This window comes from Elgaria multicarinata, chromosome 15 (assembly GCF_023053635.1).
Source record: "Elgaria multicarinata webbii isolate HBS135686 ecotype San Diego chromosome 15, rElgMul1.1.pri, whole genome shotgun sequence".
Lineage (NCBI taxonomy): Eukaryota > Metazoa > Chordata > Lepidosauria > Squamata > Anguidae > Elgaria > Elgaria multicarinata.
The window spans coordinates 10095866-10121047 of NC_086185.1; the positions used below are offsets into that span (position 1 = coordinate 10095866).

Consider the following 25182-nt stretch of genomic DNA (forward strand, 5'->3'; position numbering starts at 1 on the left):
TCCAGGCACATATCATCAAGCACTCACAGGTAGGCTAATGCAGCCCAGCTGGGAGCAGCCAGGAAAGGGCTATATAAGAGCTGCATTTCCACTCCAGCTTTGCTGCAGCAACATGATCTCCTGTGTCTGCTGCAACCTGTTCCTGACCTGCAGTCCTGGACCTTGCTTTGCCTGACCTTCTGTTTCTCCTGACAATGCCTTTTGCCTCCGGCCCTGCCTGGACTCTGTTTGCTGGTTCCACCACCATCCATCTCGGCCCTGGCGTTCCTGTGCTGAGGCCTTACCGCCCATGACATCCATCCACTTTCTTTTATTAAAAAAATACATATATTTTTATTGAATTTTACATTTATAACCAAAAAATGTAACATTCTGATGGAAACTCCTGCACCTTGCCTCCCCCACCGCTTTCATTAGACTGTTATCTTTTGGAACCTGGCCATCTCCCTGACCTAGACTACATACCTGCTTCTTATGTGCTGAGCTTAGTTTGAAGTTTCAGACTTTGTCTTCCCTACCTATGAACTTTCAACTTACCACTTGCATTATTTTATGGCATAGAGAAATATTTTTTGTGACATATGAACATTAAATGGATGATGAATTTTTCCCGTTGTTTAGAGAGAGAAAATGCACGCATACCAGCCAATTAAGAAAAACACCAGCCAATCAAGATTAGTTAATGTCGAAAGTGCATAGCATGGGGTGATTCATCTCCAAATTATTTCCTTCAGTGGAAAGATTGATTTTTCTAGTCAAGGAAATATTCCGTTGAAAAACAGGAGGCCTTCCATGTCATTAAAAAAATGCTTACAAAAAAGCTGGACAATTTATTTATTTATTTATTTTATTACATTTATATACTGCCCCACAGCCGAAGCTCTCTGGGTGGTTTACAACAATTAAAAATGGTAAACATTAAAAGTATACAAAATTTAAAAACCATAAAAACAGTATAAAAACAACACTATCCATTTAAAAACAACAATTTTAATCATAGTTTCTAATGCCTTTTCTGAGATTTACCTACTGAACAGTAGAGGCTGGTGGCTCCGATGTCAGTGGAACTGTGAATCCATTCCGGGCTTTCGTCAGGACGAGCCAGAAATCTAAAGGCAGTGGATCTGATTTCAATGGGGCTGTAAATCCATTCCAGATTTTAGCCAGGACCAGCCAGAACTCTAAGGGAGCTATCCAGGGTTCAGCACCTTCAATAACTCCTTCTGGCTTGTTCTGATTGAACCTGGAATGGTTTCACAGCCCCACCAAAACTGGAGCCAGCAGACTCCTTTTCCCTTGCCTAGTTGAGTTCCAGACCCTGTTGGAGCAAGTTATATATCTGGAGCTCTCCAAGGTCTTGCATTCTCAGCTTGACTAAGACATCCTCAAGTGCCCATTGTGTCCTTTGGACGCCCACTTGTAGTCAGGACAGGAAAAAGACGTGGCTTGGGATAATGCGTGAATTGACCTTTCCCCTCATAAAACTAACCCCATTAAGATACACAGCACCAAAAGCATGTGTTTTATTGACTGCCTATTCGCTACTGAGCCAGGTTTAAGGTTTTAGTTCTAGTGTACAAAGCCCTAAACAATTTGGGACCAGGATACCTGAGAGAGCACCTTCTCCCTTACCAACCTGCCTGCTTACTGAGGTCATCAGAGAGCATGCTCCTGCTATTTCCACATGGACCTATGGTCTGACTGGAGTCCACCCAGAGAAGAGCCTTCAGTGTGGTGGCCCCTGGAGGCCAACACTGTGTTCCTTCCAGCCACCAATCTGGATGGCTTCAAAAGGGGGTTGGATAAATTCCTGGAGGCAGAGGCCATCAATGGCTACTAGCCCTGATGGTTGTGTGCTATCCCCAGTATTTCAAGGCAATAAGCCTGTGTGCACCAGTTGCTGAGGAACATGGGTGGGAGGGTGCTGTTGCACCATGTCCTGCTTGTTCATCCCTGGCTGATGGCTGGTTGGCCATTGTGTGAACAGAGTGCTGCACTAGATGGACCCTTGGTCTGAGATAAATAAATACATGTACTTAACCAGCTTTGTGTTTTGGGTATTTAATGCTCTTGTCTCCCTCTCTCACTTTCCAGAGGACTGTTTAGACCCGATGTGCTCCGGTCATGGCGTCTGTGTGCAAGGGGAGTGCCATTGCTCTATGGGCTGGGGCGGAGTCAACTGCGAAACATCGCTTCCCATCTGCCAAGAACAGTGTTCGGGTCATGGCACCTTTCTCTTGGATACCGGAGTGTGTAACTGTGACCCGAAGTGGACAGGTTCTGACTGCTCAACAGGTAGGGTTCCTTTTAATCCATCCTTCTCAGACTTCTTAAATTAGATTTGGTTTCTGTCAAGAAAGAGGTGCTTTTATCATGCGAATGTGTGGGCTCTTTGGAACGTGGCTACCGATTACTGTCAGGTTAGGCTATTTGTTGCTCCTAAAGCAGTGGTTCCCAAAGTGGGTGGTACTGCCCCCTTGGGGTGGTGGGATTGCATAGGGGGGCGTTAAGAGACAAGGGGGCAGCAGGGGGGTGCTGGAGGTTGTCTTTTCCGTACCAGGAGTTTTGGTTACAGAAGGAAATTTCTGATCGCTCTCCTGCACTATGGAGAGTGGTTCAGAAGCTCCTGGTTGCTTTTCCAACATCATATTTGGTGGGATGTGGTTTTAGTGTGGTCTGCCTACTTCTCTCCAAGCAAAGAAATCAACTCCAGATTACTAAACATGGTGATTTAAGACTCATGTTATGTGACTTTAATTAAACCAGACATTGGGAAACTGGTATCACTTCATCAAGCCCATCCACCACATTAGGAATTTACAGAATAGTGAGGTACTCTACCCTAGTTTTTTATTTATTTATTTATTTATTTATTTATTTAAAGCATTTTTATAACGCCACCTCACCATTTCTGGCATCGAGGCGCTTTACAATAACACATAAAACAATTCCATTAAAACCCTCAACCCACATTACAACAATTCCATTAAAACCCTCACCCTCAAACCATTAAAAGCCCTCAACCCCAATTACTAAATGTGATATCTAATATTCTTGCTAAAAGACTATCAGACTTTGAAAAGATGATATCACTGGATCAAGTTCATCCGTTATGTTGAATTGAATAAACTAAAAAATGTAATTGGATTTTGAATAAATATTCAATTAATTGTTACTGTTTTGAATTTTATTGTTATTATCTTCCTTTGTGGGTCGTTGAAAACCGCTATTCTGAATAATGATTTTTTTAGGGTAGGGTAGGGTAGGGTAGGGTAGGGAAGGGGGCACTGGGCATGAGTTTGTGGAACCAAGGGAACTGTGACCTGAAAAAGTTTGGGAACCACTGTCCTAAAGCAAGGCTGTTTCATCTTTTTAAACCCTAATGTTCCTGGATTCCTGCATAAAGACTTTCTTAAACAATTGTATACAGCTGCAAAGTTATGCATAGCTTGTCACTGGAAGTCTCCAAAGGAACCAACTAAAAAGCAGTGGATTAATAAAATTTGTGAGACTCCCAGTATGAATAAGCATACTCAAGGAATCCTAATGTTAAGAATGATGTTATAACACCATTGTTTCCATTCATTTCTATGCTTCGGTGCTTCAAACTTTTGATTAAGTTCCAACAAAGTATAGTTGCATTTTATACGTGTGTGTGTGTATGTATGTATGTGATTGGTATGCACGAACACACAAATTGACATATTTATTTATTTATTTATTTATTTTATTACACTTATATACCGCTCCCATAGCCAGGGCTCTCTGGGCAGTTTACAGAAATTCTAAAATTAAGATAAAAACGAGTATACAAAATTTAAAATTCTAAAACACAGAACATAGACACATGAAGCATTAAAAACTGTTTAAAAAGCTAAGTATGTGGGTGATTAAGATGTGCTGCCATATGCCTAGGCAAAGAGGAAAGTCTTAACCTGGCGCCGGAAAGATAGCAGCGTTGGCGCCAGGCGAGCCTTGTCAGGGAGATCGTTTCACAGTCTGGGGGCCACCACTGAAAAGGCCCTGTCCCTCGTTGCACACCTGCACACACTCCTTTTATATGATGAAGAACATGTATTTTACTTTCATTAGGAACTGAGCTCCCTCTTTGGCCATTTAATTGTAAATATTCCATAAAAGTATCCATTATAGACTATGATTTATAATTAGTGAATTTCTTTCTTTAGCGATTGTGATTAATTATTATGCACTTCTTACTGTTGTTGCCTTTGTTTTGTTAACCGTATTTTAAAATGAAATAAAATTTCATGAAACAAAAAAACAACAACCAACTTATGGAGAGGAACCACCTTTATCTTTGATACGTACTAAAATTCAAATTTTTGAAGTGACACTTCTTTGGAAGAAAAGTTTTTCTTTCCACCTAGAGCAGCATTTCTTCAGCTTGATGACCTCCAGATGTTTTGCACTACAACACCCATCGCATCCACCCGACATAGTCAGTGGTCAGAGATGATGAGAGTTGTAGTACAAAACATCCAGGTTGTGAAAAGCAAACCAAGAAGAATGATCTTTTTCCCAAGAAAAAAACACAAGAGGAGAGGATAGAATGAGTATAATGCAGCTATTTAGAGAGAGAGAGTTTCGGCTATTGGGCGGTATAAAAATGTAATAAATAAATAAATAAATTTATCCAAGGAATTCAGAGCTGTTTTTTTTCCATCCCTACAACCACCCTGTGAGATGTATTGGAGCAAGAGTTTGTGCCTTGCTCAATTTGAGAGGTATTCTGTCATTTAGAAAGAAAAATAACTCAAAATATTGACCGCCTTTAATTAGAAAAGACCCTTCACAGTTATTCTTGATTGATTAAGGGGAAGAAGGGGTGGGGTAAAACATGATGCTAATTAGTTAGCAAACTTTTAAAAAAAGAAGTATTTGAAGCCTGTTTTCTACTGATTTTAATACTACTTGTGTCTAGACAGGTTTTCTCCTGTCTAATCAACTTGTCTGCATTTTATGTTGACAATATGGGGGACAATAACTTGGTGACGACTAGCAGAAAATGAGTTCCACTTCTTCTACGAAGTCTGTGATGAATTTTTGAGTGCATAAACTACTGGTTATTATTATTACTCTGCCAAAGGCAGCATTAACTGAAGCATCCAAACCGAGCGTTCTAAAATCAAGGAAAGTCATCATGAAAGGGATTGCATCCTAGCTGTCCTCCTTAAACGCAGCATTATTTTGCCTCTAGAAAAGCAAAAAGCAGGTGTGGCAAAATGTCAGATAGCTATTCCTCTAAAGTGCTTTTCCCTTTGAAAATCCCATTGGAGAATCAAGGGATCAATCCTTTCCCATTTTGCGTGCGGTGAACAACATGCAGAGAACAACATTGCGTAAGCATCCCATCAGAATCATCTTTTCCCCCACTGAGGTTCCTGTTCTGTAGGCTGATGACTCCGATTTCAGTGGGGCTTTAATACGAGTCTGGGTTTTGGTTGGAACCAGCCAGCACTCCAAAGGAGTTATCCAAGGTGCTGAACCCATTTGGGGGTGGTTCAACACTTTGGATGACTTCTTTAAAGGTCCAACTGGTTCTGATTGTAACCCAGAATGGATCCACAGCCCCACCAAAATTAAAGCCTACAGCCTCCACTGGCCACACCATAAGTGCCAGCCATCAACAAAGCTCCCTCTGGAGGACTCGTTTCTATACCATTACCCCGCTCTATATGTACCCCCTCCCATGTGGGTGAGCCCTGGTGGTATCAGTAGAAGTTAACAACAGTGCTCTCATCAGTGTGAAGGGGCAGGGAGATTGAAGAAAATGGAAAGGTTGGCTTCAACCCCATCTGCTGTGGCAACCTCCAAGTTAGATTACTGCAATGCACTCTACATGGGGCTGCCTTTGAAGACGGTTCGGAAGCTGCAGCTTGTGCAAAATGCAGCGGCCAGATTAATAATTGGAACCAGAAGCTTCAAACATATAAGACTGACTCTGGCCTGCTTGCCTGTATGTTTCCAAGCCCAAATCGAAATGCTGGTTTTAACCTATAAAGCCTTACATGGGACTTATTGGGACCACAATACCTGATGGAACGCCTCTCCTGACATGAACCTACCCGTACGCTACGCTCAACATCTAAGGTCCTCCTCCGGGTGCCTACTCCAAGGGAAGCTCAGAGGATGGCAACAAGGGAGAAAGCCTTTTCAGTGGTGGCCCCACTGGAAATTCAGGTCAGAGAAAAGGAAGGATTTCTTCACATGGTGCATAATTAAACTGTGGAATTCACTATCTCAAGATGTGGTGATGGCTACCAATTTGAATGGCTTTAAAAGGGGGTTGGATAAATTCCTGGAAAAGAAGGCTATCAGTGGCTACTAGTCTTTATGGCCATGTGCTACCTCCAGTATCCGAGGCAGTAAGCCTATATGCACCAGTTGCTGGGGAACATGGGTAGGAGGGAGCTGTTCTGAACCCATCCTTCTTGTGGGTTCCTGGTCGACAGCTGGTTGGCCTCTGTACTGGACTAGATGGACCCTTGGTCTGATCCAGAATGACTCTCTTATGTTCTTATGGAAGCAGATTTCGGTTGAACATCAGGAAAAATTTCCTAAGCAACAGAGCAGACAGACAATGGAATCAACTGTCTAGGGAGCCTGGTGGCCTCTCCATCACAGGAGGTATTCAAGCAGAGACTGAGCGGCCATCTGTCAGGGATGCTTTAAACTGAATTCCTGCTCTGAGCTCAATTGCCTAAAAAGTGCCTTCCAACTGTATGAATCTTTGAATATACTCTAAGTGGCATCCATTGCAAAACTCTCCTCTCCCTGAACCGGAGATCAAATACTGACTTAGGTATTCAAAGTGATGGATTTCCCCATTGATTCTTGGGCTGTTGTAGTGATAATTACGACAGTTCTAGGGTGCAGTCCAAAGGTGCATGCTGCAGCAGCCTTATGGTAGCTAAGCACGTCTGGATCTGGCCAGTGCCAGTCATGTAGTACGATGACAGTAGGTACTTTCTAAATCTGGTAGTGTGTCAAGAGATGCAATTACATCAGATATAATTGCAGAGCCTTCACGTGCGCTACTGCTGAGCTATGGCTCTTCCCTCAAAGTTGTGGGCCCAGACTTGGAGGTCATGTGGAGACTGCACAAGTTGTTTTCTGCAGAATCTATGCCCCATTTTTAAGAGTCTGCTTGATCCCATTAAGCTTCACTTGTATGTTTTAAAATAAAGTGAACATCTCCAACACTGCTTTGATTGAAAGGAAACTAATTCTTTCAACACTGGTCCTAGAACATCTCACTGCTGAAAAGTAACCATCTGAATAAACTCTGAGTCTCTGTTTAGACATACAGCAGATTGCAAAAGAGCAATCTCTTGCTGTTAATATGAGTATGCTTGCTTAGCACAGATGTCACTTGGAGTTATTAAAAATGCAATGAAGATACATTCGAAAGCTCCACTTTTAAGGACACCTTCCATCTGTACACAGGTTTGGGCAGTTGTGTGCCGAGGAATCGATATAGGTCTCAAGAAACCCATTCCTCCCTGCAACGCTCAAGTTCTGAGCTCCAAATAATGGGCACCCTTTCTCCTCCCCCAGTCTTCCTGGTGGTATCCCATTAGCCACTGCTGCAAAAGACCAATCCCAGTGGCTGTCCTAGTGTGGCACTTGCTCTTTTTGCCACTCTTGCCGGAGAACTCTGTAGCCAGTGGGAGAAGTCCATAGAACGTAACAGGAAACTAGGTGCTTGGCAGTTGGATCGTAAGGCGCCCGACACAATCTGCCAAAACATTTTTGAATCAATAACTGTATCAATTTGAATCAATAACTGTATGATTTCATGTTTGATTCTTGTTTTTTTCATGGATCTATGGATCGCAATAAAGAAGTATGTATGTATGTAACAGGAAACCCCACGGAGCCCTACACACAACACAATGGTTGTGCTGGAACTCTCCTTTGCACAGCGTGGATATTAAGTGTGGAGTGTTTTCTAAAAAAAACTCAACCGTGGGATGAGTTTTCTCTCTAGACAACACATCTCTCAAGGGTGGTTTAAAAACTCCACTGTGGAGTTCTAAAACCACCATTGAGAAATGTGTTGTCTGAACTGAGCCAGAACGAGGTCTTCTGTAGTATAAGCAAGAACGTTCTGAAAATGATATTGTAGAGCTGGAAAAAGTGCAGAAAAGGGCAACGAAAATGATCAAGAGGCTGGAGTATCTCCTCTATGAGGTAAATTTACAACAGCTGGGATTGTTCAGCTTGGAAAAAAAGGAGGGTAAAGGCGGGGAGACACGATACAGGTGTACAAAATCATGCATGGTGTGGAGAACGTGGATAGTGAGACATTTTTCTCCCTCTCTCATAATACTCCCTCCAGGATCATCCCATGAAACTGATTGGTGGGAGATTCAGGACAAAGAAAAGGAAGGACGTCTTCACACAGTACATAGTTACACTATGGAATTTGCTACCACAAGATGTTGTGATGGCCTCTAATTTGGATAGCTTTAAAAGGGGGTTGGACGAATTCCTGGAGGAGAAGGCTATCAGTGGCTACTAGTCCATTGTTGAAATCACCAAGGAAACGTGGTTAAATTCTATATATTTGAGATGGGAAGAAAAGGATTATGCTTGGGTGGGGACATTTTGCCAACCTACATCATTTAAGGGTAGGTAGACATCCCTGTGGCCCTCAGATGTACATAGTTGGATATTCCCTCCTGTCATCTTTGACCACTACCTACTCTGGTTGGATCTGATAGGAATTGTAGGCCAGGAGTGCCATAGGTTCCCCATTCCTGCTTTAAGAATATCAGAAAAGGTCTGGGCTACCTAAATTTCTAATTTTCATTAAAGGTTACATATTCAAAATATGCAGAAAAGTCATTGACCTGCCGTTTAAAAGTTGTGAGGTAGTTGCATCCCAAGGTTTTCTATTTCATTGTGGAAGTATATAAACTCTGTTTTTTGAAGATAATTTCATCATTTTACTTCTCGATAAAACGTTTTGTATTTTGACAAGTGTTCTGGCTGACGTGTGTTCATCTTGCATGGAAATCATATCTCTCAGACCGATAAAATATTTAGTTTTAATTTTACTTTTCATATATTGCACAAGTAGAAACTTATTAATGGGGAAAAATACCTAAGAGGGCTCTTTGTTGACTTAGATAATTAAAATAAAGAATCCAAAGTGAATTTTTAATGCTCTTTAAATTAGCGTGGGAAGGAATAATCAACTCATTTGTCTCCTGAAAAAAGTTCCTGACCAAGAACCTTTCTGGGGGGGGGGGGAGGGAACCCTAACGAAGATCTCTTCAATATCCATATTTGTCTTATTGGCATAGAATTAATGAGTTTTCAGAATACAAAATGTATATAAAATCATAGAACAGCCCCTGTTGAACACATACTTCATGTAAATTCATGTTCAGACTTAAATTAACTTTGAGAAGGGCCAGTATCTTTCTCTCCTTTAAAACTTGATTTATTATGATTTTTTTAAGACCGAAAATGAAATAAGTGTTCCGCAGGGTATACCATGGATTTTTACTAAAAGTGCAGCGGATAATAGTTATTCAGCAAGAGAAGTTCATTACACTAGTTGTACCTGGCGTAACATACACCGTTGTAGCATATCACTGTTGTAGCATATCAATAAGTTTATTATTAATAATAAACTTATTAATTACGTTTATTAATTAAATATCATTGCGGGGGCGCGGGCTGCTTGGAGGCCGCCAATACAGTGCCGTCTGGCAGACCTGGGGGGCAGGGAGGTCAGGGGGAAGGGGAGCAGGTGTCCCCCTCTCCCCGGGGTTCCTGTCAGCCTTGGGCCGCCCGCCCAGCTCGCATGAGATTAGGCCGGGGCCTAGGCTCACAGCAGGCGAGTAGCCTCCCACCCACCCACCAAGGGCCCCAGCCGTGCCTCGCTCATGCTCTGGACTGTGGCACTGCCACCTTCATGGGGGGGGGGAGTGAAGAGGCAGAAAGCGGGGTAAGATTACCTTGGAAAGCCCGGAGGAGTCGGGCGAGGAGCTTAGCAACCTGTATCAGCTGACATTACACTTTACTGTTGCTTAGCAACCTGTATCAGCTGAAGCCTTTACGGAAACATACCTAAGCGTTTAATATATATAGATTTCCAAATAGACCTGACATCAGAACTTGACATAGTTGGGCAAATGCTGGGGTCCTAGAAGACCCACACAGCTGAACGCTCCCTTCATTATTATTTTTATTCAAGCACAATGCTGACAGGAGAAGTGCCAAGCCAGGAAGCTGCAACCACCATCTCCATTCTCCTCAATGCATCTTAGGATGGCCAGGTATCCTCTTTTACATAGGACAGTCCTCTGTTTGAAGGGATGCCAGAGGATTGTCCTCTCTTTAGATGGCATCCTCGATTTGAAGAGCTGTCCAGTCCTGTCTCATTTAAAGATCAAGAATCTTCAGAAAGAAGAGCTGGACCTTGAGGTTGTCCATCAGTGGCACCTGGACAGCAGAGTGAGCAGACACACACATCACCTGGTCAATTATTATTATTATTATTATTATTATTATTATTATTATTATTATTATTATTATTTCTATATTGGTATCTATAAAATATGAATTAGCATATGCACATTGTAGACAGATAGGTGTCCTCTTTTGAGGTGATGCCTCTCCTTTTTTTTGGCAATTCACAAGTGGACACCCTAAGGCCTCTAGAGCCTGCCCCAATGTCCCATTCCTCTGCAATGGGACCAGAGGCATGATAAGAGAAGGAAGATGTCCCCTGGACCATCCCTTTTCTCTCAACCACCAATCATTTATAGCCTTCCCAGGTTTTGCACATTTTTTCTCCCATTCTGTAAGGTTGAAATCCCCATCCTAAAGCTCAATTACTGGCTGTAGGAGCTTTAGGGTATTTTAGTCCTGCCCCTTTTCCCTTTGACCCGCCCATCACTGAAATGTGCCCCCCCCTCATGGGATTCTTCTCTATGGAATTCCGCCATTGGGCTGAATGAGGTTCAACCCTCCTGCACTACACATTTCCCCACCCATTTGTTCTACTTCAGGAAATCAACTCAGATAATGTGATTTGCTTTGCAAAATAAGGACATAGGGGAGAGGAAATGCAGGGCCGTGGCCACTCACCATCCACAGTTAGTTCCAATACATGAAGCAATTCCTAGTTTGATCAATCACGGCTGATGAAATGGGGAATAAGCACCAGGCCCTTGTCTTAACCCTTGCCCTCCCTGGATGCCGTACTTCAGGCCTGGCTAAAGTAAAATGCAGTTTCCCATTCCCTTTCAAAATGAGAAACTCTGGGCAGTCTTTATCCCGAGTATCGTCCCTGTGCATCCACATGATGCACAGGGGATCCCGGGAGCAGGTAGGAACAATCCCTCCATCTCCCCGGGATACCTGCAGACACTTTTCCCCCAGGTTTTCCCATGGTCCCAGGACGATCCCAAGGACTATGGGTGGTGTGGGCACCCATCCTGGCTTCTTCCCTCCTCCTTGCAAGTATCGGGGGGGGGGTCAGCAAAGGAAAGGAGCTGGGGCAGGGGGAGTCTAGGGACATCGGGGGAGGGAGTATGGTTAGGGCTTTTTATTTTACTTACTTTTTTGCTGGAGTCAAGTGCACTCCAACTCCTGCCTTTTCTTTTAAAAAAAATGGTGGGCACAACATCCTGCTTCCTCCCTGGATGTCACGTGCCATGTGCAAACCCACGGGGAGGATCTCATGATCAGCATATCGTGAGATCCTCTCCGCCTCCTCCCTAGGTGTAGACATGCCCTCAGTCTTAATCAGTGGAGGCCAGTGGTTCCTATGTCAGCGGGGCAGTTTCAATCAGAAGCGGTCAGAACCCTAAAGGAGCTATCCAAGGGGCTGAATCCATGGTGGGGTTAAGGTTCAGCACTACAAGCTCCTTTGGAGTTCTGACTGAACCTCATTGGATTCACTGACCCTTTGACGTAGGGACCATTGGCCTCCACTCATCTAAATATCAGTTTACTAGTCAGATTCTGAAAACAGGATCAGCCCATAAATATGCACCTATGTTGTTTTTTTCAGTGGGGTGTGTGGATGGGGTGAGAGAAATGATCACAACCCCCCTAAGGTTACAAATATTTCTGTAAATAGTGACTGAAAAAATTAATGTTTAGCATTTTCAAACGTTGCGTGACTTCAGCACAGCAGGGAAGTGGTAGCAAAATAGCAATTGAACATCAGCCTTGCTCAGTAGCAGCCTTGAACGTCCACTTTTTAATCAAGTTTATCTTTGCCAGGCAAAAATAGAAAAAGAAAGAAAGAGTGCCACATCTTCTTGAGGTTTAAGTTATAACTACGATGTAGTATGTTGACACAGTCACGGATATAGAATGTATTATTTCAAGATTTGTCCCATTCCTTTGTATAATGCAAAAACATAAAGATGGTTGTTTATGCCAGAACACACGTCCATCATTTGATTACAGCCTGTTACATTAATACATTTTCTACACAGATAGAGAGCATTAAGAATAAAGTATTGCTATTTATGACTCCTAAAAACAAAATAATGCACGGTATAAAATTACATAGCTGTCAGCGCCTTTTATATAGTTTCCTCATTCTATTTTTATTATGGTTGTGCTGTCTGTGAACACACAACAACAACAAAATTGCATCTGATAACAGGTTTTGTCTAAACATGTAAAAATAATGTCATTTGTACACAAAGTAGGTGTTTTGCCCATGCAAATATTCAAAGGTGATTATGAAACAATCATTTGTTGCTGACAGGAAAGGAAAAAACATATCCTCTACAAGGTCTCAAAATCTGACACTTTAAATCAAAACAGACATCATTATTTTTGATTGCACTTCTAGGAGTGTCATAAAATAGTTGTCTGGCAGGTTAACAGCAGAGGAAAGAAGTGTCTGTTAATTTGGGGAAATGTACTGGGATTGCCCGGTGAAGCTTTCCTTATCCTAATTACTAATTTTATTTGAAACATTTAAGGCATTGAGCTTTAATCAGTAGATGAATCAACTAAACATTTGCCCTTACGGATTAAAAACTTAGACCTACCAGCCTAGCTATCAAATAAATCTTTAGCTAATTAAGCATCTTCAAGTTAATCCATTCGACAAAAATATATTTTCATATTACCAAAACATCAATCATGCCCTTTTGAGATAACCGTTCATTTAATAAGCAGAAGCTGGCACTATTAGAAAGGAAACGTTGCCTTCAATATATTTGAGAAGGTTCACTATTAAGTAACACACAAGAACCAAAAAAAAAAAAAAGTCTAAGGAAATAAACAAGTTCACCCTTAACTCACAGCCCTACCAATTCAAGTTCCTCTTCCCCATGGAGTAATCAGTTTAAAGCTTTAATGGCTTAATCTATCATTCAACCAATTAAAGCTTGCTGCCATGCTAATAACACCGCCAGGATTCTTCTGTAGTGACCCATTAGGCTTCCCGGAGGCAAAATAATTTCCAGCAATCAGGGACTAGACATCCACCAGCAACAGTACTGGTAGAGACAGACAGACTGATGAGTTTTTGCGTGCAGAGGCTACTTTTTCCTTTTAAAATGCTTTTTTAGCCTTTTAAATGGCATCAGTGATCTTCATTCCAAACCTTTGCAGGGAAACATACCTTTTAAAAAGGTCATGGATCAGTAGATATTAGTCCCGAGAGTTTTAAAAGCATAAAATTAGCCACTGCCTTGGGCGGATGGTTTGTTGACAATCACTTTTGGGGCATTAAGGGTGGTGCGAAGAATCCTAGCACCTCCCGTCCACTCCTCATATCCGGGCACCACCTCCCAGATTCAGTACGTTGTACTTAGTTCTTTGGGATGCAGCTGGGTGTCATGTTTCTTAAACCTCCCGCCTTCTTGGGAGACTATAACGATGCTTGCTAAATAATCCACAAAACTTTATTCAAGCAATAAACTTCTCTTCCCAGCAGAAGAGAGTCTAATCTCTAGGAACTTTCCCTTAGGCAAAACTATGCAAACTAAGCGAGACAATTTTCGTTTCAAGAAGAATGGAAAGCCCTTTCCCAAGACACATTAACTTCAGAGAGACTAGTTCTGGTGCAGCTTCTGACAGGATACCAACCGGGCTGACTTTCTCTCGCCTTCCTTTAGCTCCACCCATTTTAGTCTGCAGCGTACTCTAGGATCGGCTAACCTCTCTGCATTCTCTCCCTCAGAAGAACATTGGCTTCCCATTGACTGTGTATTGTTTGCCCTTGAGTAGATAAGCTCTGGAGAAGGTTCACTCCCAACTGGTGAAGAGCCTGTGAGGGCTTTCTCCCCCACTGGTACAGGCTGGCCTGTTTCTGGCACCAACTCCTCTACTTCAGACACTGATTCTGATTGATTACCTGAAACACCTTCTTCCAACCCAGGGAGAGCAGGGCTAGACCAGACACTGGGTCACTCCCCAGCAGGCAGCAACAAAAACATATAGTGTTCAATAAAACAAGACTCCCCCCTCCCCATAATTCTAGCAAGGTTCACAGCTGCCCTTATTCTGAAGTGACTAAAGTATAGGGTGTGGATACAGAGTGCTTCCCATGAACTGTCACACACAATAAGCCATTAGGCATCAATCCTTAGAGATAGAGAAACAGCTTTCCCATTCATGTCATCTATGCGTGTTCATCTTTGTAAATGTGTGAAGGGTGGATCAGAGTCATACCTGTTGGCCATGCCCTCAACCTCCATGGATTGAATCCAGATCTATGCTGGCTCAATCGTGATGGGTAAATTGGACTTCCATGCCCTCTCCTTCCCCTGGCAGCCACTCCCAGTCGCCTGAAAATGCTACACAATGAGTCAGGAGACCCTGCTGAATGGGGTGAGCTGCGATGCATGGGATGGAGGGGGATCCCCCAAAATTAGGTGGAGGGACCTTCAATGGGCAGAGCCCTTCCTCCTCCTCATCATCATCATAATAAAAATATATTTCTAACTCACCTCTCCCTCTGGTTCAAGGTGGGGAACAGCATAGAATACAAAAATAGTATAAAATACATAAAACATTAATATATATAAAACTAATACATTATTAAAATAACAGCCAGATATCTTAAAATTCAACTGGGCAGGCCTGCCGGAAGAGATCAGTCTTTATTACTTTTTTATATTCAGAAAGACTGTTGAGTTGGTGGATCTCTCCCAGCAGGCCATTCCATCACCTGGAAGTGGCAGAAGACAGAAGCCCCCTTCCTATTATGGAAGGCAGATCCTGGATCCAGCCCCATGGTTCAAGCCATGACTGAGCCCATATCTGTATGCCCCAATGTGTGGAGACTCTTGGATATGAGATCCATACCTTCCATGTATCTAATATATGGATCACATGTACAAGAGCTTACACACACAATCACTGTTTGTACACAGCCCTTGAATGTATGGAGGTCAAGGGCAGCACCATCAAGTCTGACCCTTATCCACCCCCTCCAGCTGTTCAATTTTGTAGGCTGAATTTCCAACAGTGTTTATATGCAAGGGGTCAGCAAATTTTGCTTGCTTTTGAGCAACAAACAGGCATGGGTCAACTCACAAGGCATTCTTCCAGCAGTAAGGTTCTGATGCTTCATAAAGGACCAGGACAGTGTGGGGCATCTTTACTGGTCCCAGACACTCCATCCTCCCCATTTGGATTTGGTCCTGAAACACCAAAGAAAAATGTGTGTGCATAGAAGGTAACTTGTAAGCAAGCACAATTTGTGCTGTTGCACAACCACATTATTGCTGACTAATCTGTTAAGCCATCAGCCTAAGCTTCCAGTTTCTGGCTTTGTGGACCTTGAGCCAACATGAGATAACCTTAACCTTAATCAATCTGAATCAAAGGCTGCCCTTAAATCAGTCAATATTCCATGCAGAATTAAGTGGGTCTTACTTCCAGGTAAGTGGATATAGGGTTGCAGCCTTAATGAGCAGATGATCCAGAACAAAATACTGATCAATTTTATGTCTTCCTGCTCAGGCCACCATCCTATTTTTGATCAAACTGTCTTAGAATGTGTTTAATAAATATCTCTAGAGTATAATTAGGTGTCACATCCAAGAAATTAATAGAACGATAATTATGTGGGTCTTCGCACCTCCTTTTTAAATATAGGGACAATAACACTCATTTTCCACAGATAGCTGAGATACGTCAGTGTCTTGTTGTTCAGGTGAAGTGTGAATGTGCTGTTGGCCTGGAATATCGGGAGCTGCCTTATACAGAGTCATACCATTGGCCTATCTAGCCTGGTATTGTCAACACTGACCGGCAGCAGCTCTCCAACATTTCAGGCAGGAGTTTTCCTGCACTACCTGGAAATGCTGAGGGACTATCAATGGCTGCTAGCCCTGGTGGTTATGCACTACCTCCAGTATCTGAAGCAGTAAGCCTGTGTACACCAGTTGCTGGGGAACATGAGTGGAAGGGTACTGTTGTACCATGTCCTGCTTTGTTAGTTCCTGGTTGACAGCTAGTTGGCCACTGCATGAACAGAGTGCTGGATTAGATGGAACCTCGGTCCTTTGTAAGAGCCACTTGGTATGTTCCTCCTCCTCCTCTTTGCTTCATAGCTGGATCCAGAGTGGAGACATTGCTACAGGAGTTTCTAAGAGTTTACTTTTCCATCACGTTTTTCATCTCCTGTTCCCTTAATTGGAGATGCTGGGAATTGAACCTGGGAGCAACTTCATGCCAACAGGTCTTCTACCAATGAGCTGTGGTGTCTTGTACCCTCTCTCCAAAGGTGTCCCTTTCAAAGTACTCTGCCTGCAACCAGAGTACTTTTATTCTGGTTGTGCTTTTTATATTGTATTTTGTATTTGTGCTTTTAACCTGTTGGTTGTCTTACTATGGTTTTAATTTTTGTGAACCGCCCAGAGAGCTTCAGCTATTGGGCGGTATAGAAATGTAATAAATAAATAAATAAATAAATAAACCATATAGCTGTGCATTGTTTTAGATGTGTGGACCAGAAGATTGCAAAGCTACAATCTTCTGTATAGACTTACTTGAGAGATACCTTCCCACCCCCACTTCCTTGAACAAACTGGGGCTTACTTTGAAGAAATAGTAGGTAGGGTGAAGAGAAGAAGAAGAAGAAGAAGAAGAAGAAGAAGAAGAAGAAGAAGAAGAAGAAGAAGAAGAAGAAGAAGAAGAAGAAGAACTAACTTTATCTCTTATTTTGTATTTGTCATAGAGCTCTGCACACTAGATTGTGGCAGCCATGGTGTTTGTGCAAGAGGAATGTGCCAATGTGAAGAAGGCTGGATAGGCCCAACATGTGAGGAACGCACATGTAATTCCCACTGCACTGAACATGGGCAGTGCAAAGACGGCAAGTGTGAATGCAGTCCAGGATGGGAAGGAGACCATTGCACCATTGGTGAGATTTGTGTGTACCTAATCCAAATAACCTTGTCTGGGTGGTAAGAGGACTTCTAGAGAGAGAGAGAAAATTGCCTAAGAAAGGGTTTCAGCCAAGTTCAGGTTTGGATTATAGAGGCCACTTGGGTAGAATCACACACAAAAAGCAAATAATGCAAACATGGTACGTATAGCTCAGACAGGTAGCTTTGAGTTCTGCAAATAGCTGAAAAGAATGAAAGCAACAAATTTGCTGCAATTACAGGCATCAGAACTGTTTGGCATCTCCAAGGCAGAGGCTGGGAATAATAGCTGTATAGCTATTATCCTGGTGTTACCACGATCTCTTAGAGCTTGGTCCACAGTGGAAGTGGGTACAGTCAGGCCAAGTCTCTTCTGGGCAGGCCAAGACCAGCAGAGACAGGTTACAACGGATCAAGTCACTTTTAAGCAGAAGTTAGAAGAGTTGGGACCATGGACAGCTCCTCCTGGGCCTTGTTCTTCTCCATCCCCATCACAGCTATAGAGGATATTGTCTCAGCAGAGAGCTGCATCCATCTGAAGTCTTAGGTAGACTAACAAGGTCTGCCTATCATTGTTTTTGTTTTGTTTTTAAGTGCACTTGTCTGATTTATGTATCTGTTGTATTCTGAGATGTTGGGAGCATTGAGTTTTGAGTCTGAGGATGACGACAGAGCCATGTCATCAAGCAGAGAGAGCATGGGAGAAGACAGTGAAGGCCATTCCCTGGGTGGAGAAGCTTGTTCTTCATCCTTCCCTGAGCCTTCAGAAGAGTATTGCAGGACAGTGGGGCCTTGAACCAATGCAGCTGTAAACCAGCCTAGTTACTTGATCTCCACCTGGGAGGAAGGTGATGTTTGGAAGAGGCTGAATTATCTCAAACACTGGTCTGATAAGCCAGATCCTCTTAGGAATGCACTATGTAGGCCTCTTTTATGCCCTATTTATCCCCATGGGGCAGACCTGTAGAGTGCAATTCCTACTCTGCCGTGTCCTGTCCCATCCCAAGGGGAGTGCTTTCCCAGCCTGCTCAGTCATGTCCCCTAGCTGATTCTATTTGCAATGCTAGATGGAGATGGCTGAGTCCCTCTTCCCTTTTTAGCTCCAGGGAAGTAACAGTGCCCAAAGACATAAGGTGCCGTGCCTGGGCTCCTGGCTCCTGCTTCCCCAGCGCAATCCAGCCCTGTTTTGGGGGAAGGAGACCAAATTAAGCATTAATAGAACTTGGAACACCTAATAGATCAGGTCAACTGTAAGACAATCTGTGTGGGGAGTCTGTAGATATCTGTCTGGGGAAGTCAAGAAAAGGTTGAACAGGTGTTTTTTGGAAATAGTTTGGATAGAGCTAGTGAACCTTTAACCATTGTGAAGAATAGGGTTTCTGGCACAAGCACCTTTTGGCATTTGCCTTTCCACAAAACTATTCAATAATATTTATTTATTTATTTATTTATTTCCTGCCTCTCCCTCTGGATCGAAGCGGGGAACAACACCAAACAAAATATAATACATAAAATTAGTTAAAAGACCATATAAAACAATACAATATTAAAATAACTATCACAACATCTTAAAATTCTTAGGTTTAAAATTCATCTGGGTAGGCCTGCCAGAAGAGGCTAGTCTTTATAGCTGTCTTAAACTCTGAGAGAGCTTTAAGCTGACGAATCTCCTCCAGCAGGCCATTCCACAGTTTGCAAGCGGCAGAAGAGAAGGTCCTCTGGGTAACCATTGTCAATCTAGTTTTGGCTGGCTGAAGTCAATTCTTCCCAGAGGACCTGAGTGTGCGGGGCGGATTGTATGGGAGAAGACGATCCCACAGGTAACCTGGACCCAAACCATGTAGGGCTTTAAAGGCACAAGAATGCCGTGCTCTTTTGCGTCTTGCTGCCCTAGCTGAGCTACTTTTGCCTCTGCGATTCTGTATGAAGTAATACTGACATAACCATTAGAAAATGCACATCCCACTACAGATTTGTTTAATAGAAGCTCTGTGGAGACTAAAACCATCAGACGGTTTAAAAAATTCCTATATCCTCTGCCTTCACTTTACAGGATTTAAATATTGTGCTAGTTATTAGAGATGTTCATTCCCCCCCCTCCTCCCCTTTTACCCCTCAGGCTAATTTCTAATGATATTCCTAATAAGAAACTAGAACTCACAGATCTTTTCAGAAGTCACTGCTCAGCTGTAGAAATGTAATTGTTACATTTTAATGAAAATGATACATTTTCCCCAAGACATTTAATAGTGCATCTTGGCAAAATGTCATTTTAGATGTTCCCAAAGTGTTTTTTATCCATAATGTTTTAATTGCATGCCAGAGACTCGGGTGCCTAATTTATACAAACAAGTCAGCCAAATACCAGAGCTTTGCAAACATAATGGCTTCTGCATATTTCACTTTCAGGCATATTTTATGTTTGATTACTGCATATCCGTTTTTAAAAATGCATTACTTGTGCTCTTGGTTTCATTTTAAGTAAGAATTCAGTTATGAATTTAGACATCTATGAAAAAGCAGGATGTTGGACCTGAGGATGTCAGAAAAAAACCTCAACGGATTCAAATGAGTTCAGATTTCTATGAATCCAAACTGTGGATTCTGTGGCAGACTCTTTTTTTTTCTGAGTCATGTGGACTTGCAGGCCGGTTTTTCACTTGCACTAATTCACAGTAATGAATTTTAATGCTAATGCAAATCAGTGCTGATGTGAATTAGCACAAGTAGAAGAAATTCTGATTTAAGCATTCGGTTCAGCCCACTCTAGAATTGTACAAGATCAGGGTTCTGCCAAAATTGCTATATGGAGCACCACTGTGGGCTATAGCCAACTTGGATCCAATAGAAAGAGCTCAAAATAATTTTTTGTGTAGACTCCTGGCAGTCCCCATTTCTACGAAATTAGAATTGCTCCATGCAGAACTAGGTGTGATGCCAATCTGAAGCTCTCAGAAAAGCCCTGCTTTTTTTGGTTAAAAATCATTTTTAAGCAGGTATCAGAATTTCTTCTGATGGTTTTGGAAGAGATGGGCTCAAATTCATGGAAGCATAAAATGCAGCTGGTTGCCATGAATTTGGGATTCTCTCTTTTCTCTTAACTCAAGGTCATGATAGAGCTAAAGTGTTAGTGCTCCAAAGGCTTAAGGATATTGAGATTTAAGTATTCCAGTTCAGTCAGTGCATGGATGACAGAATGAAAGATTCCTGACTATCTGGGAAATACAGATGGAAGGGATTTAACAAAAACTGTTGCCTCTCTAACTAGACCACGTAGAATCTTGATCTCATCCATCAGAGCCATGACCATTGCAATCCAAAACATCAAGAAGGAACAAGTTTGGGAGAGTCTGGAGAAGACAATACAGATAGTCCCACTGGACAGAAAGCAACTTCCTTTGTCCATGTTGGATCATTTACAGCCCTTTTTTTGCTTCATTTTCCACCCACGCTGCTGCCACATGCCCTCATTCACAGCTGGTGTTCCAGCTGAAAGTCAATCTGAGTTGGTTCTTGGTTTCATTAAGTCCATTGTCCTGTATCCACCACTACTATGAGGATTTCCACCTTACCAACAAACCCAAGGAGCTGTCCAACAGTTCAGGAAGCAAGGTGTTCCTGATATGAGGGAAAACGTCTTGAAGGCCAAGGTGATAAATCAGCAATGGGAAGGCACCAACTGACATCCTGCTGCCCCCTTCTCCTGGAGTATAAGGAGGGCACTGGTCTGAAGCATATGTTGGGTTGGTTTCTTCCTCTTGGGTCAGGCTTAAGAATGAGAGACGACCTATTGCCAGACAGGCACTGCACGTCTGATGCTTGGCTTCTGCTCAGAGATGTCATTATCTCTGCACCCAGAGTCTTGGGGGATGATCCTGGAGGATCTGGAGCTTGAGGCCAAGACCTGCCAAGGTGTGTTAGATACCTTGAACCTGCAGCTTCGTCAAGCAGAGTATCTTCCCAAGTGGTGGTCTCAGGTTGATAGATCAAGTTGATCTATTTGAACACATGTCACAAATTTTACCATTTAACATAAGAAGTACCTTTTTCCTTAAATAGTTTCATAGTCCAATTGACAGGAACCTTCTGGTCATTCTACATAGTTCATGTTTAGCCAGTTGTTTGTCTTCTTATGGCTACAGCTAATTCTTTCCACCTTTGTAAGAGACCTTAGGAGTGCAGTACGAATGTTGAGAAATTGATTTTTCAGATGCAGCTGATGGGTCAGAGCATATTGCCAATATTAAGACTCACCGATCAATAGAACATAATTAAGGAGGTTCAAAATGCTGCAGGCAAGTCCTGTTTGAACACATCTCCAGGCTAGAACTCAAGCTATGATGTCATTGAAATAGGGGGAATCCAAACCATTTATGGTACTGCAATTGCACAGGCACATTAAGGAGGAGGCTCTGTTGAACACTGTGGGACTTGTTTCTGAGTAGACATGCAGAGGATTGAGTCTATAAGGTTGCAATTTTAGCAGATTTACAGTACAATCCTGTACATGTCTTCTCAGAAGTAAGTTCCATGAACTTGTACCAGGAAGCCCTAGCAGCTGACATGACTACTTTAATGAAATCTTATCAAGCAATTGACTGGTACCTTAGAACATTTTTGCTCTATGATAAGCAATTTATTCCAATTTTCTTCCACTTTAAATGTTGGAGTGATCACAAATGTAGAGATGCCAAGAAAAAGTGTGTGTGGGGGGGAAACTATCACAAAATTCTCAACAGTTGTATAATAATGGAATGGCAAACTTCTCTCTCTTTTTTTTTAGCACTAACCTTATAAGGTGCATGAATAGTATTCAGGTCTGATGAAGTGGACTTGTCATAAGAGGAGGAGCAAATCTCATCATTCAAACCAGCCAGTATATTTTAATACATGCTACATGAAGCTTTCTTTAATTGGTATCTCTCTAGATGGCTGCCCAGGTCTGTGTTACGGAAACGGAAGATGCACCCTTGACCAGAATGGATGGCACTGTGTCTGCCAGGTGGGATGGAGTGGAATGGGCTGTAATGTTGTCATGGAAATGATGTGTGGAGATAGCAACGATAATGATGGAGGTACCGTCACAATTTCTGTCCCTTGAATGTTGTATAATTAGCACTCTTACTCGTTGTTGTAGACTCCCACTGGGTTGTATCCAGCATTAGTTTAACTTAAGTTCCATTCATTCCAATGGGTCTAAGTAGGACTAACATTGGTTACAACCCTTTGATTTAAGTTGGATCAGATGTTTAGTGTGTGCACTTTAGATGATCTGGATTGCTGAGGTTTAGGACACATCTTGCTTCTGGACAGAAATGCTAATTTAAAATAAAAATAAAACAGAAACATGAATTTGGAGGGGGTCTTATAAGCCTTGTAGTCCAACGTCCTGCTCGATTGCCCTGCTTCAACAAAATTCAGCTGTCTTTTATGCAAATGCAAAGCTAATTGCAATAGAGAAGTCAAAGCAAGCTAAAAGTCAAACAGTTTACTGGACAAACAGGGCTTTGACAGAGAAGACCAAAGTCAAATGCATGGAATATCAGTGAAGTATAATCAGAGTTTCAAAAGGTAGCATCAGGTAGAAGTCCAAAGGTCAACAGCATGGAGGTCCAAAGACAAATCAAGGTCAGGATGCAAGATACCAAAATTGCATCAACAGCATTGTTTCCAGCAATGGCTAGACTGAGTATGAAGGCTCATGTTACAGAGCCTCCTGAGCCCCACCTGAGGCTTAGCAGCAATATATTACAAGCTTTGCTCCCAATGAGTTCCCTCCTCTTAAGGAGTTCTTCTTTGGAATTGGGTTCTTCTTCTTAAAAGAGCTGTTTTGCCTCTTAAGGCAATGATCCTCTCTGGGACAGGGTGCTTGCTCCGCCTCTGACTCTGAAGGAGAACTTTCCTCTTCCTGCAGGGATGGACTGTGGTCTTCCCCCTTGAGGGCCCAGTCTCCCCCAGTTCTCCTTGGTTCCTTGGCATCACCTGTCTCTGGGAGCTCTAATTTCTTGGAAGGGGAGGATTACCGCAACAGGGGGATGACACCAATACAGGATATCCAGGGCAGATGGCTGCCCAGCCTCTGCTTGAACATCTCCAGTGAGGGAGAGCCCACCACTCCCCAAAGTCATTGGTCCCATTCTAGAACTAGGGATGTGCTCCGCTTCTAATCGGACCTGTGAATTAGAAGCGGAGCGGGGTGCTTTGCCTCCCCTTAAGGTGGAGGCGAAGAGGATTGGGGGGCCGGCGGAGCGTGGCGAAGAGGATTGAGGTGAAGGCGGATCCTTCGCCTCGATCCGGAGCTCCGCCGGAAAGGTAAGTGGGGTTTACCAGGCCCTGCCGCTGTCACTCATGCGGCGACAGCGGCAGGGCCCGGTAACCCCCCCTCTTCTCCCTTACCTGCCTCCGTCCGCGGTCCGTCGGCTTCTTCAATTGAGCCCGCGGTTCAACCAGGAAGTCTGGGCCGCACGGCCCAGACTTCCTGGTTGAACCGCAGGCTCAATTGAAGAAGCCGACGGACCGTGAACAGAAGCAGGTAAGGCCCCCCTCCCCCTTGGTCCCTTAACGGGCTCTGCCGCCGTCGCCGCACGGGCGGTGACAGCGGCAGGGCCCGGTAACGCCCCCGCCCTCCTCTCCTGGCCTTACCTGGTGCCACTCCCCTCCACTGCGGAGCTCCGATTCGGAGCCGGAGCTCCGCGGCGAAGAGGAGCGGAGTATGGGCGGAGCGGGCCGATCCGAAATTTTCGGATCGGCCCGCGGGGCGGAGCGGGGGGTCCGTGCACACCCCTATCTAGAACTACTGTTACCCAGTTTCAGGATGACCTGAAATTCTCTGAGCCAAATATCATAGAAGAGCTGCCTAGAAGTTAGTTGTTTGTTTTTAATACTATCTGCCCTCTGTGATGGTTTTTTTTTAAATGTCCCTGCTGCTTTTAATAAGCTAGTTGTTAGTTTTTAAACTCATTGTATTGGTTTGGTTGTGTTCTGACGGGGAGCCAGTTTGGGAGCTCTCTATAACAGGGGTGAGTAACTTGTGGCCCTCCAGATGTTTCCCCCTACAATTCCCATCAACCCTAGCCAGCATAGCCAGTGTTGAGGGGATGGTGGTACTTGTAGGCGAAAACATCTGGAGGGCCACAATTCTCCCACCGCTGCTCTATAGGGTCAAAAAAAGCAGTGTATAAATATTTACATAAATAGACAGATAAATAAAATTCAGGGGCACACCAGAGCGTGCTCATTCAACATTCATACAAAGAGCCATGCTGGATCAGACCAAAGGCCCTGTCTAGTTCACACAGTATTCTGTTCACTCGGTGGCCATCCAGCTGTTCCAGGGAAGCCCACAAGCAGGAAATGAGTGCAGCAGCACCTCCCCCATGCTTTATATCCCAGTTGTATAATATGTGTATCAACACCACCACCCTCCCGCGGCCTTGTCTTTCCAACTCGGAGCCCTTCATCTTTTCTATCATGTATATAATATTAGAGGCACGTTCCCTGGCTAAAATGCCTCTCAGGCATGTAGCAGCTGCACAGCCAAGGAGTGCTGATTTGGGCATGTGGAGCACATCTGTCTCACGTTGGCATGGCTTCTTGCCGTCACTCACGGAACACAGACATCTTCTGAAGATGTCCTCTGCAGCATGAATCTCACAGTTTGTGGTGAGATTACCACATTATCTCCTCCTCTATCCGCTTTCCCACTGTTCTTGCTTTGCCCGTTGGCCCACTGGCACAGTGGATGCATCTTCCCTTTTCAGTGTTGAAGATGACCTTTTAGATCGTCTGAAGA

At 43.3% G+C, this 25182-nt stretch overlaps 1 protein-coding gene across 8 annotated transcripts in view; it reads left to right on the plus strand.

Moving 5' to 3' along the window:
• Nucleotides 1–25182, plus strand: part of TENM1 (teneurin transmembrane protein 1) — a 332266-nt gene that overhangs the window by 169530 nt on the left and 137554 nt on the right. For 5 of the 8 annotated variants that reach the window (XM_063141817.1, XM_063141823.1, XM_063141818.1 and 2 more), the window contains 3 exons: nucleotides 2095–2295; nucleotides 17201–17395; nucleotides 22319–22465. In XM_063141817.1, the coding sequence (XP_062997887.1) occupies nucleotides 2095–2295; nucleotides 17201–17395; nucleotides 22319–22465 (543 nt within the window). The remainder of the gene's footprint in view (nucleotides 1–2094; nucleotides 2296–17200; nucleotides 17396–22318; nucleotides 22466–25182) is intronic. The other 3 variants (XM_063141820.1, XM_063141824.1, XM_063141825.1) reach the window with 1 other exon arrangement.